At 38.0% G+C, this 16,601-nt stretch overlaps 2 protein-coding genes across 8 annotated transcripts; both read left to right on the top strand.

The window, feature by feature from the left end:
- The first annotated feature begins 1,564 nt into the window (after positions 1-1,564).
- Positions 1,565-14,998, top strand: LOC116309503 (C-X-C chemokine receptor type 3-like). Of its 4 annotated transcripts, XM_039619047.1 has the most exons (5): positions 1,565-2,516; positions 4,935-5,042; positions 7,991-8,380; positions 8,473-9,227; positions 13,701-14,998. In XM_039619047.1, the coding sequence occupies exons 2-4, from the start codon at positions 5,040-5,042 to the stop codon at positions 9,205-9,207; spliced, it is 1,128 nt and encodes a 375-aa protein (XP_039474981.1). In that variant the 5' UTR covers positions 1,565-2,516; positions 4,935-5,039; the 3' UTR covers positions 9,208-9,227; positions 13,701-14,998. The 4 variants fall into 4 exon arrangements, with proteins under 4 accessions (XP_039474981.1, XP_039474980.1, XP_039474982.1 ...); XM_039619046.1 differs by lacking the exon at positions 13,701-14,998 and having other exon boundaries at positions 1,567-2,516; positions 8,473-9,624; XM_039619048.1 differs by lacking the exons at positions 1,565-2,516; positions 13,701-14,998 and having other exon boundaries at positions 4,750-5,042; positions 8,473-9,624.
- LOC116309506 (C-X-C chemokine receptor type 3-like) lies at positions 10,453-13,711 on the top strand. Of its 4 annotated transcripts, none has more exons than XM_039619043.1 (3): positions 10,453-10,508; positions 12,468-12,839; positions 12,946-13,711. In XM_039619043.1, the coding sequence occupies exons 1-3, from the start codon at positions 10,479-10,481 to the stop codon at positions 13,678-13,680; spliced, it is 1,137 nt and encodes a 378-aa protein (XP_039474977.1). In that variant the 5' UTR covers positions 10,453-10,478; the 3' UTR covers positions 13,681-13,711. The 4 variants fall into 4 exon arrangements, with proteins under 4 accessions (XP_039474977.1, XP_039474978.1, XP_031581977.2 ...); XM_039619044.1 differs by having other exon boundaries at positions 10,464-10,563; positions 12,465-12,839; XM_031726117.2 differs by having other exon boundaries at positions 10,480-10,563.
- Positions 14,999-16,601: the final 1,603 nt, after the last annotated feature.

Raw genomic sequence — 16,601 nt, 5'->3', positions numbered from 1 at the left:
TTGGCTAAAATGGGAAATAAAGCAAGAAGGGCCTGAGTCAGGGAGGTGATCAAGAGCCCAACGCATCACTGTAATAGAGGTTCAGTATTTCTCTGCTTCTTCTGGCAATCGGCTGCATGGAAACTGAACTGTGGTGAGGGTTTGACTTAAACGTAGAGTGAGCGCACAAGGAAAAATCAGAACCTTTTTTTGCCAAACACCAGGCATCGCATATCCCCTGGACTAGCACCATCCTCGAGCCTGAGCATTGTAGTATGGCAGCACTCCTCGGCAGAGGCACAAGGAGGCTGCCCAGAACTAAGGAAAAGATAAATGTAGTCCCACACAGAGGTACTCAAAGAAAACCTTTCCCACAGTGCATGTGATCTGAGAATAGGGCAATGGTTTAGCTTTCAGCATTTTAATGACCCAAAGCAAAAGATATTACTGAAGTAACCTCAGGAACTTCTAGCTGTCCTTGACTGGTTCAGATAAGGTTTCCACCCCCAGAGTATCTGTGTAGAGTCCAGTTCACACATTTCCCTCCCAGTATGACAGAGCTCGAGAGCACCCCACACTGAGTGGGATAAACTGCACGAATCTACGTGTGCATTTCCGAGGTACAGCTCATATGCACTAGTGAATTTAAAGGTCTTAACTTTTTATTAAGTGAGCAATTTCATATTTTGACTTTTAATAAATTCTATAAAAAACGCAAAAAATTTTTTATTCTCATTGTTATTTATGGTTAATGAATTTTAGGCCATTTAGGCAAGTAATTTGAGACATTTAGAAACTGTAAGACAAGTTGTGCAGAAAGTGAAAGAGTCAGAGCACTTTCTGATGCAACTTCAGATAGTGTTTTGTTTGCTGTATGCTATATTAAACCACTGTAACCAGGGGCTACTGGGCTTAGTCATACAGACTTTATTAATACCCCAGTGCATACTGTGATGGAACATTTTAAGATGATCTTTTTCTCTGTGTAAAGCTGAACCTACACAGTGAGAAGCTCCCTACAGTCTTATTCTTTCTCAGCGTGATCTTTCAGATATACCACATGTTGAGCTGTAAAGTATCTTTTGCACACTGATTTTATACTGTGATCATGGCAGATAGACAGCTCTACACATAATCTAGGCTTACGATACCTCTTCGTCAAAGAACATGCATACTCCTGTCATGTATGCATGACAGGAGTATGCATGCTGTGCTGTTGACTGATCCCTTTGCAAAGTAAATTAAACCTCAAACTGACTGTTTGAGGTTTATTTCAGATTCCTATAACAAGCTTGTTGACAGAATTGAGATGCCTTGGTTGATTGAAAGAGGGGTGTGAGATGGACAGAGACTGATCATACTTTAGCTTTACCTCCCATAGTTGAGACACAACAAGGTCAAACATTGTAGACCCCAGATGTAGTCCCATTGTGTATCCAGGAATGGACCACATATCAGAGGTCAGATATGTGAAATACATTGTGATAATTCTTTTGGGAAAAAGACAAACAAACAAAACCCCCCACAAAAACTGATTGCTCACTTCTGGTCTAGAGATTTGTCATCACAAGGCTGAGTAAATTCAGTGCTCGGGGAACAAAGAGTACTTTCTCAATGGGAAAGTAAATTGAGGACAAGGGTTTTCCGAACGTTTAAGGCTGTTGTGACTGTTTTGCCTGGTTGTAGCGAAAGACAGTTTGGATTTGTGGTGACATTCATAGAAATTAGTGTGCCAGATAGATAAAATTAAGCATTTGTGAGCATGGGGGATAGGTCTGGTAAAGAAAACCCCATTGAAGACTGAAGGTGTGGATGCTGTTTATATGAGGGGAAAATATGGTGATGGTGCTATAAGTGTTACGTATGTTTGGGTAAAAAATTTCGGGCCTCCACAGAGAGGAACACTCAGCATAAGCTAATTTATTTGGAAGGAAAAAAATAGATCATAGAATAAAGAAGAAAAGAAACTGAAAAGACATTGAATGTGTGGAAATATGAAGCAGAATGCGGGAACAGAGGGAAAGGAGAAGCTCACGAGAAAAGTCTTGACTCATCACTTGCAAAAGGTCCTAGCAAATTTCCTACATCAAACATCAACAGACAATATTGTGATTGAGGCAATGATGAGATCGGGGCAGGGCATTGAGAGAGGGCATACAGGGAGGCCATAGCAGCCATGTAAGGCAAGACACCATCTCGTTCACACTGAGAATACCATCAGAACCCAACAGAAGAAGAAAAAAGGAGAAAATGGACAAAGAGCTCCATCTGGTGATCCGAACCCTGTACCAATCTGTCCAAGCTACAGCCTCTTTGCCAGAACTCCCGAGGATGAGGATGATATGACCTGGGCATCTGTTTTAAGTGCTATAAGAGGGAATGCTTCAACAGGGACAGCATCATCACAAGAATGACAACGAGAGACGTGCAACTATTCTGACTCATCTGATACCTGAAGTTGACGGTACCACGCCTTTGGCACATGGACATGATAGTATTCCAGCCTGAGCTCACACTTGAGAGTAACTCCTCCACAGGTTAGTGGCAACTAAGTTCACTCTATCAGTGTGTGAGAGTAAGTTGAGAGAGAACATTTTACTTTATCACTTGATGAACTGGAGAAAATCTAACTTTTAAACAGGCTTTTTTACTGTCTGCCTGTTTTTAAATAACTTTATTAGACTGCTATCTAAAGTGTTGTTTGTAATTTTTGAAAGCCCTCAGAGTAGTTAAACCTGAAGGGGTTAAGCCTGAATCAGTCCTGATTAGCTGGTATTAATGAAAACTCTCATAATTTGAAAAGACCGAAAGTAGTTTTTGATGCACATGCTTATTGAGACTTTAGAAATCTGTTGTGTCGTGAAGCAGCCACACAGCTTAATGCACCAAATCTGATCCTTATGTGCTGCTCTCAAAGCACGGCAGTGACAGATTAGAAGATTTTGGCCCTTTTGTTCAAATATCATTCTGGTCATTAGAACAAACATCACTGCAAACACTGCAATTTTATAAAATCCTGCCAATCTGCTGCCTGCTGCTCGGGAAGAGGAAAACAGCTCAACCTGATCTTTCAGCACCTTGTATTTCCTGCCTAGGAGGCCCCCAGAGTTGAGCGTGCAGCATGCACATAGAACACCTCCTCCCACTATTCACTGTGAAAATGATACTTTGAGACATTGCAAAACTTTGTATTCTGTGTTATCCCAAGTTCACAGACAGGTGAAGGATGCCTTCCTCAATCAGGCTGAAGCCTGACTATCAGTAAGAGCACACAGCAAGAATAATGTGCTGTGCTCCACCAAACACCAGGTTATGGAGGAGTTCCTCAACTTAGCTTTGTTACTCTGCTCACAATAAAGCAGTAAAGTGTGATGGACTGATTTTCCTGTGTGCACATGGAAGAACTAAGTGATTAATGCTCAGATGAGGCTTATGTGTTAAACCAAACCAGTTTTAACTGTTTTGTCATTACAACTCTTTTTCTCTGTTGTCTAGTACTGTCTTAGACTGATGCTACTAAGGTTTCATGATCGTTCCCTGTCAGCCAGCCCAGAGGGTTCAGATAATCATGGACAATCACGTAGGGTGTATGGCAATGATTTGATGGTAACTGTAATGTTGGGCATTTTTAAGGATGCAGCTTTAAAACCAAACATTTAGCAATGAGATTCATTAATAATTCACTTCTGAATACATGTTAAGTTCATGACTGTGACAGGGTGGTGGATTTTCATCTGCAAAATAAACTTTACATATATATTTGTTGTGACATCAGTACTGTTGTTTACCTCTATTTTACTTAACAGCTGAAAGGGGTGAATATATTTTTTGAGACTGAATGTCACACAGGAAATCCACAGAGGTGCTGTGAGTTCCTTCTGTTTACAAGTTGAACCTGCACAAGTGACATTTTTTGTTGTTGTTGCTGTTTGTTTTGCCATCACTCAGGGATTTAAAATTGGGTACTGTTTTATTAATTTATTGTGGCTGCATTATATAATGGCAGCGGTTTCGCAAAAACAAAACAAAGTAGCATTCACACCTATGGCGAATTATAGTGTTTTCATTGTTAAATGTAAGTCGTATAGAGAGTGTGTAGCTAAGCCGGTCCCCTTACCATTCAAGTGTTGAAACCACCAAACTAGCATCTAGATTCTCAAATAGATTTCCAGATATGAACTTTGTCTTTCCTTCCCAACCCTTCTGTGAATCATAGACAGTCATGCATTACAACGGAAACCTTTTTCAGCAAGTGGCACAGGTTAGTGGCACACTAACCTACAATGTGGTCAAATTAACCGCCTAAGCAAAAGGAAGAGGTGGTTCAAGTTGAAGCCATTCTGCAAATGTTCAAACAGTTGCTAAAGAACAATCTTGCCAAGAAGCATATTCATCTTCTGTGAATCTTATCTTACATCCAATCACACCATCAGCATCCCATGAAGCCAAAGGTATTACATCAGTCAGCAGATGTGATTTAACCTGTAAACTGGAACTGTGATTCCTATGTGCTATAAGAAATGATTCACTACTGCTAAAACTTAGCAATACAAAAACGATTTTAGGAATTAAAACTGCCAGTTTTCTTCTCTCAGTTCCTCAAACTGCCCAAAAAAACATCTCAATGGTTTCACTGTAGCTTAAAAAAAACAAACCTCAGTTTAGGAGCACAGATTTTATGGTGAACAAACAAGTTTTAATGAGTTTCTTACAGACAAAAAAATAGTATTCGTGTGTATATATTATATATTTTTGTTTGTATCAGAATGTTGTCATGTTATGTTAGATTTGAATGACTTGTGTTTAAATCCCACTGTTTCCAGCATGCTGCATCCCACTGCATCCCACAACCAAAAAAGCCAGACATGCATGCTGTTTTCATATGATGTAAAATGGATAATCTGGGTCACAACAGAACTGTTTTCTAGCTGTGCTTTTCTGCCTTTCTCTGACAGGTGCTTGCATTTCCATTTGCCTCTAAGATACATTGCATAAGAGCTGCACAACCAGCCGAGGAAAGGTGTGAAAAACAACAGGAACACGATCTGAAGCTTTTGTAAATGGTAAGGGGAAACAGACATTTGAAACCAAGTTCTGTCACAGGTGTCATCTTTGCATGTTTGGTGGCTGCGTACAAAGCATGAGCAATACAGTGAAAAAAAAAGGTGTGAGAAATATCTTGAGGTTTTGGGGGAAGGTAACTAAATCTTTGAAATGCTGATCTTGAAAATGAGATAAAGTGAGATTTAACACTGATATGAGTGTCATAAAACACTATTTTTTTTGGTTTGTTAGGACATGCCAGGAGCTTATCTATCAACGTGTAGCTGTTCATTCATAATTTCAGTTTGTTTTTTTCATTCATTTTGATGAGACTGTGTAGTCTAAGAGCTTTATATGAATGGTGTCAATTGCTGCTGTGTCTCTGGGCATGCATTCTGCACCAACACTCTTCACTACTACTGTTCTAATAAAACCAGAGCGAGATTTGTTTGCATAAACAGACATGTAAGACAAAAAGATGCACAGCATGACTACACTATTATTTCACCGCACATTCAGTCAGTTTTATGTTCTTTGCATAGAGTCTGCTTTTGAAAAATATGATAGTAACATAAATTAGACCTTTCAAAGGGTGCTGTAGTAGGGCAGTGGTTAGCACTGTCACCTCACTGCACGAAGGTTTCTGGTTTGAACATCAGTGGTCACCAAGGGCATTTCTATATGTGTATATCTTCCGTTGCCATTTTAGAGAACATTTTTTTCTAAATTAGCAATAAGTGTGAATGTAACGCCCTGACATGAGTAACAAGAAGAATGCATTTACAAAAATATTTGTATTGTAATTTCTTGCTGTGAAAACTGTTTTAAAATTTGAATTTCATGTATGTTGTTCGTTTGACATGCATTTCTTGTGCTTATTACAGTTTTTCTTGATCGCTTGAGCACATTTCAGAATTGTTTTTAAGTTTTCAGGATTGAAGCAAATAAATGCAACAAAACACTGGTGCACAATTCAGTTAAAGCAATACAGAAAAGTATATTTGATCGACTTTTATGACACTGTCTTTCAATTTTGTGGCAAAACTAAATGGATGTATGCAAAGTCCATTACGTGTGTGCTATGTCATTGTCATCTAATCTAAATGTGCAGTTTATAAATTTAACATATTCCAGAGAGTGTTTTACAGCATTCAACTGATGTGTGAGGACATGTGCGCATGCATGAATAATACATAACAAGTTAAACACTACAAAGAAGAAAATCAGACACTACTCACTGAAATAAATCTGGTCAAACTACATGATGATGGTTGATCTTTGGTTGTTACAGAGAGCTTAAGCCCATGTCTATCCCCCCCCAAAAAGCTTAAAAAAACCCCATCAACATTTGTGATCAGAGGCCAGAAAAAATGTGCCCGAGCTTGTCCAGGATCAGAGCATATTTGCATGTAATATATGTCAAATACATATGACAAATTCAGCACTCAACACAATGCATTTCTTTTAAATCATGTGTTTCTCTTAAATGGCAACAAATTCTGAAACACAACTTCCAAACCAAATGAAACTGATGAGTGTTTTCATTTTTAGTCTCTGATTTCACAGAAACGTTCACGGAAAGTGCGACTACGTTACTCACACAGTGACCCCGAAAGTGTTTTTACGTATTCATATCTCCACATTGGTGTAAAGGCCCTTTACTTTAACATAAACAGAAGGGCGACAAGGAGAAAGAAAATTTTACAGTTTTACAGAGAATTTATAAATATGTTAAGTTATTTCTACTGTAGGCTTGTTTCAGACATCTGAAAAAAACAATTTAACAAGTGAAATGAAATTACAATTTGTTTTTAATTAAAGGATAAAACTTTATTCTCAGCGTCCATGAAAAAGACTAAAAAAGAAATAAAACTTTCTTTACAAAAATCCTCAAAAAACAGTCTTAGCAATTATTTCACTAAATTTCTGTAAACCATCAGGCTTCTTATTTACAGCTTATGAGAGTTTTCATACTGTCATAACGTACCCTGTGAGGCGGAGGAGGGTTTTTTTTTTTTGGTTTGTGTGCCTGAGCCTTTGTCTTATGTCAGCTTCCTTTGTAGTAGCTTTAGATGCTTTTATCGGGACTGCTAGAGGTAGAGCTCTTTTTCGCAGGGCAGATTTATGTAATCTACTATACCCGAGACTCCTAGTTTGGTATGTTTTTTTATTTTATGCTTTTTAAAATCATCCTATACTAGCTAAATTTCATATTCATGCATGTGTCATTCTTTGTGGTAAAATTTCAGTTCTCCTTACATTTCAGTACACACATTACATTGAGCATTTTAACTGCACTGTCCCCTCTGTGCACAAATGCATGCAGTTAAATATGCAATTAACAAATAATTAAAGATTGTTTTGGATTGAAAACAATACAAAGCAAGCATTTTGGGGTATAATTGAATTTTGATGCAGAATGCTTGGTTTGCATTGCTTTCATTGTGCTCATTTGTTTTTGTGTTTGTACGCACACCTTTAGCTCACACTGCCAGACCACAGCATATTAAACTCTGATGTGGTGTGAAGTGTGATAGTTTGCTATTATATTTTTTGTCACTGAGTAAGTTTCCAGGTTTTGTAAAGATGAGATGTGATAGTACTCTTTAGAATCCTGTTTACTGATTGATAATAAATTCCGTTAATTAAAAATAAAATTACAAAACTTGTATGTTGTATGTATGTATGTATGTTCATGTGGTATTTCACTCTGTCCCTAAAGTTATGATATTATTTAGAAAACAAACTGTTTTTTTTACCTGCTTATGATGTGATCATCAAGAATATCATACATACAAATAGATAGATAGATAGATAGATAGATAGATAGATAGATAGATAGATAGATAGATAGATAGATAGATAGATAGATAGATAGATAGATAGATAGCACCACCATGTGGTAGAATACATTTGACAAATCAAATGCTGAAACCAAATTAGCGTCCTTTTCTCTGTCTGTCCACAGATGATGGAAGATGGAAAGATTACAGTGACAGAGGAGGACTGGTCTGATTTATATGACAACTATAACTATTCAGACCTGAACGGCTCTTACGATGGGGTTGAAGGGGGTGATGTTTGCGACCTGACTAAGACTGTGGACTTTGAAGCCGTGTTCATACCAGTTCTGTACTCCATGGTGTTTGTTGTTGGTCTGCTTGGGAATGGATTGCTGTTGGGAATACTGGCTCGGAGTAGGAAGACCTGGAGTGTGACAGATACGTTCATCCTCCACCTGGGAGTTGCAGATATCCTGATGCTGGTGACGCTGCCCATCTGGGCTGCACAGTATGCTCAAAGTGATGGATGGACATTTGGTACTCCCCTTTGCAAGATCAGTGGAAGTATTTTTACAGTAAGTATTGTCCTGAAGTAAAGATGCAGTGAAAATATCTGTATTTTCAATTCATTTAGCAGAGGTTTGTTGTCTCTCATTGATTTCTTTAGATTAACTTCTACAGTGGGATCCTTCTCCTGGCCTGCATCAGTCTGGACCGCTACCTGTCCATCGTCCATGCTACACAGATGTACTCAAGGAAGAAGCCTTGGGTTGTTCAGGCCAGCTGCCTGATGGTGTGGTTCTTTTCCCTGCTTCTCTCCATCATTGACTGGATCTTTTTAGAAGAAATATTTGATGATAGACGAGGCAGAAGAGAGTGTATTCACAACTATCGTAGATTTGATGAGAATGCAGTATATTATTGGAGGTTGGCATCACGCATGATTTATCTCATAGTGGGCTTTGTGCTTCCTTCCGGTGTCATGATTTTCTGTTACTCCCGCATCCTGCATCAGCTGAGCTATGGTGCCCAGAGCCTTCAAAAGCAGAGAGCTTTTAAAGTTATTGTGGCTGTGGTGGTGGTTTTCTTTATCTTCTGGACCCCGTACAACATCACACTCTTAGTCGAAACAATTCATTTTGACAACAACACAGAAACTTGTTCAGACACAACATCTCTGGAAAAAATTAAGACAGTGACCACCTGTGTGGGTTTCATTCACTGCTGCCTCAATCCCATCCTGTATGCTTTTGTGGGTGTGAAGTTCCGGCGTCAGCTTATGAGCATCCTCAGGTCTCTGGGCTGCAAAGTGGCAAGTGCAAAAATCCAGTCTTTTGTCAGCAACAGGAGAAGCTCCATGTGGTCCGAGTCTGCCGACACCTCCCACTCCCTTGCTATCTGAGAAAGACAAAAACAACAAATCTGATTGACCTAAACAATCATGAAGACAATTACATGAACGTCAGAGCATACAACTTGTGTTTGTATATTTTTTGTGTTACATTACCTGAAATCAGTACTGGTTATTTGCTACAGCACTTAGTGCACTAGTAGTTGAATGTGACAGAACAGAAATAACTCACACCTGCATTTGTTGGCAGTGTATGAGATTTCCTTTCTCTGTTTTCTCGGCAGTATTGTAATAGAAATAAGATATGACAGCATGAGAATTATTAATGTAAAGAGCTACTATTGTATCTTAAAATGTTTTAAACATGTATTTTATGCTACATTTATTTTGCATATTGATTTATGTTTTATGTGTAAAATGTTCAAATGCACAATAAATCTTTGTTATCATATTAAAGTCTGTTTTTAAGATTATACCCACAGGACCAACAGGCCTATTAAAGGAATCTTGGATGATTATTCATTGAAATAAACGTACTTATTCTTACAGCTTTGGAAGGAGTTTTGGGAACATCTATCAAAATTACAAGACAGTTCATCAGACAGTGTGTACAGTCCTTTGATGAGGTGTACTGGTCTCCAGGTTCCAGTTTCTATTTGAGGCCTGGTGACTAATTTGATGAATTTTTCTTTATCTGACAGAGAAATTGCATGAAAGTTAATTTTCTTTAATCTTTGTACTTAAAACAACAACCTAAAATATGAATAAAAAAGGACACATATTATTCACATACAGATAACACATATAGACTAAAATCAAAACCTCTTTTAAATGTCAAAAGAATCTGAAACAAAACTTAAAACCAAATGAAACTGATGTGCGTTTTCAGGTTTAGTCTCTGATTTGACAGAAACGTTTGCCGAAAGTGTAACCGCCTTACTTACACACTTACCCTGTAAATGTTCTTATCATATGCAGATCTTCATGTTGGCTAAACAGAGGGGCAAAAATTACAGATTGAGATTATTTTATAGATGTGTAAAAATATATTTAACATTTTAAATAAGGTATCAAATTTATTCTCACTGTCTTGAAAAAAGAAGAAATAAGAAGTAGAATAAAAATTAATAGATTTTCTTCACCAAAATTATTTATCAACACACCTTTAGTTATGGTTTCTCTAAGATTGTGTAAAACTTTCAAACGTCTTGATGGAGGCTTATGAAAGTTTTTATGTATAATGTGGTCTGCAAGGTGGGGGAGGGTTTTTTTGGCTTTTGTCAGAGTCTGTCTTATGTCAGCTTCCTCTTCAGTGGTAATAGATGCCTTTATCGGTGCTGCTGGAAGTAGAGGTATTTTTCACTGAGCATATTTCTCTGATCTAAAATATCAACGACTTCTGCTTTGGTATGTTTTTATTTCATGCCTATCTTTTTTAAAATGTATTTACTGTTTTATCATTGTATACTAGTTAGTTTTGATTCCTCGTGGAGTTCATTATTATAGAATTTTTGTCCACCTGCCTTCACGCACATCACATTACATATATCTGTACAAATAAATGTGATTATCACTTTACAAAATGAGCACAAATTGGCTTTTGAGGATGAACACTTGCTTTACTTTGTAATATTTGCTTATTTGTTTTTCAGTTTGTAGGCACACCTTTAGTTCACAGTAACATACCACGGCGTGTTAAAATGCGCTGTGGTTCAAAGCGTGATAGTTTGTTACAATATTTTTTTTTTTTTATCATTCAAGAAGTTGCTGACATTTTCTTAAACATGAGGGCGTAATGGATGTGATTCTACTCTTTGGATCCTTTATTTTAACAAAAGAATGATTAATTTTTCATGATATAGCATTAAGTCACAGAGAGTTAAAATTCAGATTAATGTTTAGAGCCTTGTGGCTCTTAATTTCTTGAAAACTGAATTTACACGTGTTTCCTTTTGAATGTGCACATTAATTTGTCTTCCCAAAATTTTAACACTAGATTTTTTAAAATGAATGTAAAACAAATTAAAGGGAAAACCCCCCCATAAAGAATAAATTAACATTTCAGATGCCTGAAAACTTTACAGAGCAAAATATTATGGATCCTGTGATAGTATGATGGTGTGTGTGTGTGTGTGTGTGTGTGTGTGTGTGTGTGTGTGTGTGTGTGTGTGTGTGTGTGTGTGTGTGTGTGTGTGTGTGTGTTCACGATTTCTTTTTGGTTTTGAGATGGGATTTATGTTCAGCCTTCCCAGCCTTTTGTTACTTGAGTGATTTTGTATTCTCTGTGCTTATGAGTTTTTTTTATCTACACTCTTAGTTCCTTGCTTAGATTTAAGTTGCCGATAGGTTTGTTAGTTCCCTTTCGAGAACCCATTCTCCTCCTGCAGTTATGTCTCTGTATTTGTTGTTTTGTCTTTCTGTGTCAAGTTTGTACATCAGAAACATTGTCTTGTTTTCCCGATCAGTGTCAGCACTCCTCCCACCTCTTACCTCTCCCTTCATTAGCCTGTGTGTGTAAATATTCTTTCAGTCTCTCTTTGTCATTTGTTGTGTTGTCCCACATGGTTGTGTGCTCCTTGCTGTGTGGTTTCCTAGGAGGTTCCTAATGTCATGTGCCATTCTCTGCAAGTGTTTTGTAATACTAACAGTATTAAAATTGATGTTTGTGCTTATCTCCTGTTTCTTGAGTTTATCTGGCTTCCACACATTCAAATGTGACATATGCAGGTTCTGTGGTTTTCCATGCTTTATGTTTTGTAGTTGGTATTAGTTCTTTACCTGGAAAATATTTGGAAAGTGTTACTAACTTTCTCTGAAAGGCACTGGATGTCTAACAGAGCAGTTTTGTCTTGATACAATAAATCCGATAGCTGAGATTTTAAGAAAACCTAAATGTTCTGTCTTTTGTCTTGTCTTCCTCCCCTCACCTCCACCTGTGTGCAGCAGATGGCAGCCAATACCTAAGCCCGGTTCTGCCAAAAGCTTCATCCTGTTGGGTTGTCTGATTCTTGGGGGTTTCTTTATATTATTGTAGGGTATTTACCTTACAATTTAAAGTGCCTTAATAGGAACCGTTGTTGTGAATTTGGCAGTGCATAAATAAAATTGTAGTGAAAATTTAGTTGAATTGTTTAAGCTAAATACAGAAAATTAGTACATTATTTTTTGCATTTAGTTTGTGTAACCAAAAACAAACAAGCAAAAACACTGCAGATGTATAGTTTGGTGGCACCACCATGTGGTTGAAAAACATTTGACACATCAAATGATCAAACCAAATTAACGTCCTTTTCTCTGTCTGTCCACAGAAGATGGAAGATGAAAAGATTACAGTGACAGAGGAGGACTTGTTTGATTTATTTGAAAACTTTTCAGACTGGAACAGCTCTTATGAAGGGGGTGATATTTATGACCTGACTAAGGTTGTGAATTTTGAAGCTGTGTTCATACCAGTTCTGTACTCTGTGGTGTTTGTTGTTGGTCTGCTTGGGAATGGATTGCTGTTGGGAATACTGGCTCGGAGTAGGAAGACCTGGAGTGTGACAGATATTTTCATCCTCCACCTGGGAGTGGCAGATATCCTGATGCTGGTGACGCTGCCCATCTGGGCTGCACAGTATGCCCAAAGTGATGGATGGACATTTGGTACTCCCCTTTGCAAGATCATTGGAAGTGTTTTTACAGTAAGTATTGTGCTGAAGTAAAGATGCAGTGAAAATATCTGTATTTTCATTTAATTTAGCAGAGGTTTCAAAGTATGCCTTTCTCATCTCTCATTGATTTCTTTAGATTAACTTCTACAGTGGGATCCTTCTCCTGGCCTGCATCAGTCTGGACCGCTACCTGTCCATCGTCCATGCTACACAGATGTACTCAAGGAAGAAGCCTTGGGTTGCTCAGGCCAGCTGCCTGATGGTGTGGTTCTTTTCCCTGCTTCTCTCCATCACTGACTGGATCTTTTTAGAAGAAATGTTCAATGATAGACAAGACAGGAGAGAGTGTATTCACAACTATCGTAAATTTGATGTGGACTCAGAAGATTCTTGGAGGTTGGCATCACGCATGATTTATCTCATAATGAGCTTTGCACTTCCTTCAGCCAGCATGATATTTTGCTATGCCCGCATCCTGGATCAGCTCAGGTATGGAGCCCAGAGCCTTCAAAAGCAGAGAGCTTTTAAAGTTATTGTGGCTGTGGTGGTGGTTTTCTTTATTTGCTGGACGCCATACAACATTACGATTTTGGTGGATACAATAAATTGCTCCAATAATAATGTGACTTGTTCTGTCACAAAATCTGTGGCGAAAGCTGAGACAGTGACCAAGTGTGTGTGTTTCATTCACTGCTCCCTCAATCCCATCCTGTATGCTTTTGTGGGTGTGAAGTTCCGCCGTCAGCTCATGAGCATCCTCAGGTCTCTGGGCTGCAAAGTGGCAAGTGCAAAAATCCAGTCTTTTGTCAGCAACAGGAGAAGCTCCATGTGGTCCGAGTCTGCCGACACCTCCCACTCCCTTGCTATCTGAGAAAGACAAAAACAACAAATCTGATCAAGCTTACAAACTAAGCTGAATGGACATTAAGACAAATACATGAACATCAGAGCATACAGTATGTTTTTTTCTATTGTTGTGTTTCATTGCTGAAACGGGCAGTGGTTATTGTGTTGTTTTCTGTAGTTGCACGTGACTTGACAGAAATAATTTTGTTAATCTGCCACTCATACCTGCATTTGTTAGCAGCTGAAATGTCTTCCTTTTTTTTCGGATTGCCGGGCAGCATTGTAATAGAAATAAGCCACGAGAGCATAATAATCATAAGTGTAAAGAGATTAATATGTTTGAGATTAATGTGTTTTCAATAGCTTGTATTTTATACTATTTTTTTTTTGGGGTATATTGATTTATGTTTTGTGCAAAATGTTCAAATATTAAAAAAACAAAAAACAAAAACATAATAAAATCTGTTTCCAATGAAAAATTCCCACAGTCCAGCAGGCAAATAGAAAATTTGGTAATTATTCAAATGTAATTAACTAATGTTGAAACTATGAAACATGAATACTACATGCTGCCTCACCTGGTTTGGTCCTAGCCCTAAGAACGTTAGTAAGTAAGCCATTTCCTGAGGACCTAACAGACGTAGGAGCCTCATAAATTTCAAGTAGGTCAGCAGTATATTTAGGTCCGAGACCCTCAATGCTTTATAAACCATTAACAGTATTTTAAAACCAATCCTTTCAGACACAGGAAGCCATTACAATGATTTAAAAATTGGTAAATGTGATCAATTTTTCATGGTGTTGGTCAGAACCTTTGACACAAGGCGGAGGCAGGTGTTCCAGATTAGCTGGTGGCAGTCAAACAGATGTTTGGTAGGCTACACTTCCTTTTCAGAAGCTGCTACCAACAAAACAAAAAGAAACACTGAATATTTCATCAATGACATTTGTGGTGTTAATTTAAACACTTTGAAACTGCACTTTTTAAACTTTTTAATAAACATTGTTATTACTCTTGACCGATAAAATATTACCTGGTGATACTCTAACACACAATGTGAAAACGGTAAACACATATGCGTCAGCACACCGATGCTCTTCACAAAACAGAATCTTGTCTTCCTCATGATTCATTTTATTACTCTGATTTCAGCGTTGTCGCCTCAAAACTAATGCGAGCAGTTTACTTTGTGCGCACTTGAATGCAGTTCAGTCTACTAGCGCCACCTATGGCCAAGTGCCATAGACTACAACCCAATTAACTTGTTACACACATTTGCACCTGGTTCTGTCACCACATCTTAATTCCCGCTTCATGCACAATACATTTGTAACTTTTAGTGCTTTCCGGTCTTCCCAATAAACCATCAGCTAAATTAAATGCATTTGTTTATTTATTTTCGGATTATTATACACACAGCGTCCTAGAAATCACAATTCCTTTCATTTATCTTATTCCACAACAAAGAAATATGCATTTAACAAATATATTAGATAGTAATATTTGACGAGCATTGTCTCATCACATTCTGTCAGCATAGTCTGCCTGTGTCCTTTTTCTCCACATTTCATCAGAAATGATGGGCTAGTGAGTTTGTATATCACAGTTGTAGTCACCGGGGACAATCATGTACTCTTTGTTAGGAACAGTTGGAACCAATAATCGATCAGTACAGCTGGAGAGAACTGGTAGTTATATAGGGTCTATATAACCTTGGTGAATGTAACAACCATTTGTGGGTTTTGTGAAAAAAATAGCAGTTACACAGTGATTAGTAAGCCACTATAGCAAATGTGACTGAGTAAAGCTTGTGAGAATGAGTGGATTTAAGAAAGTGAGTGACTGAGGTGTGCCATTTGATTTGTGTTGTGTGCTTTTGAGTTTGTGTTTGTGGTGCAGTGGAGTAGGTAGGTTATCAGGTTTGTTAATTAAGTGGATATGTGTAGCTAAGGGAAATCCTTAAATTGTGAGCTTGGGAGCTTAAGAACTTGAAACTCCTCAATTGCTGTCCTGAGGGGGTCAACCAGCAGAGAAAGATTTAAAATGAAGAGAAGAGCTGAGACCTTCATAATAAAGGGTGAGTACAATGGATTATGTCATGTGAACTATCTCAGTGTAGTATCCCGCTTTCACGTGATCCCTCTTTTTTTCTGCCTTTACATGCTTAATCTAGAACTAGACCTGTATTATGTATGCAGGCAGAAGAAAAATAGATCTGAGCACTTGGAGCAGAGTAGTCTGCTCTGCCAAAAAGGCAAGTGAATTTCATTCCAGCCCTTTTGGTGGACACTGTGGATGGGAGAAGACCCACAGTGTCATAAAGGCACGGTATCATTGGCATGGAGGGCGATATTAAAAAAATGGGTAAATACATTTTATGAGGCTCAAACATGGGTGTGTGGTTTTGGTGTGTTTTTATTTATTTATTTTTTTCTGTGGTGCTTACATGTATTAATATCACACTTCACCGAGTTCTTTTGATTCCTCAGAGGCATCCGATGGAAGACAAAACACTGCTCAGTAGACCATTTAACACTTTATTTCACTTTCACAATACTTCTAGAAGGGAGATGTGTCCTGCAAGACATGTTGCCGCGGATCTCAAAATGATGACGGGCACCTGACAGTTTTATTACCGGGCACCCTATTCTAGTCTAAACAACAGCATTTCAGTAACTTTCCACTACAAGATGGTTCCCTCTTATCTACTGCTCTACAGGCAAACATGGGCAAGAGCCTACGACTGAAGGACACCTATTGCAATGCCTTTATTATTCAGGGCTGTGTCCACTTAACACTACTTCCATATGATTATATGGCAGTTTTGATTAATATGAGATTAATATAAGGCTAAGTAATAAAGCATTTCAGGTAAGATCATTCCAACACATGAAACATAAACTGCCTTCAGCGGTGAATCAATGTCGTGATTGTTGTCAAAAGCA

The sequence above is a fragment of the Oreochromis aureus genome, linkage group 11, assembly GCF_013358895.1.
Source record: "Oreochromis aureus strain Israel breed Guangdong linkage group 11, ZZ_aureus, whole genome shotgun sequence".
NCBI classification, from domain to species: Eukaryota; Metazoa; Chordata; class Actinopteri; order Cichliformes; family Cichlidae; genus Oreochromis; species Oreochromis aureus.
Note: the sequence above shows the minus strand (reverse complement) of the source record. Positions and strands in the feature narration are given on the sequence as shown.

Bases quoted from the DNA above. Each gene is read 5' to 3' on its own strand.
- LOC116309506 (XM_039619043.1), top strand. From the start codon at position 10,479: ATGCCTTTATCGGTGCTGCTGGAAGTAGAG. The intron at 10,509-12,467 runs GTATTTTTCACT...TGTCCACAGAAG, and splicing joins CGGTGCTGCTGGAAGTAGAG to ATGGAAGATGAAAAGATTAC. The intron at 12,840-12,945 runs GTAAGTATTGTG...TGATTTCTTTAG, and splicing joins TCATTGGAAGTGTTTTTACA to ATTAACTTCTACAGTGGGAT.
- LOC116309503 (XM_039619047.1), top strand. The intron at 8,381-8,472 runs GTAAGTATTGTC...TGATTTCTTTAG, and splicing joins TCAGTGGAAGTATTTTTACA to ATTAACTTCTACAGTGGGAT.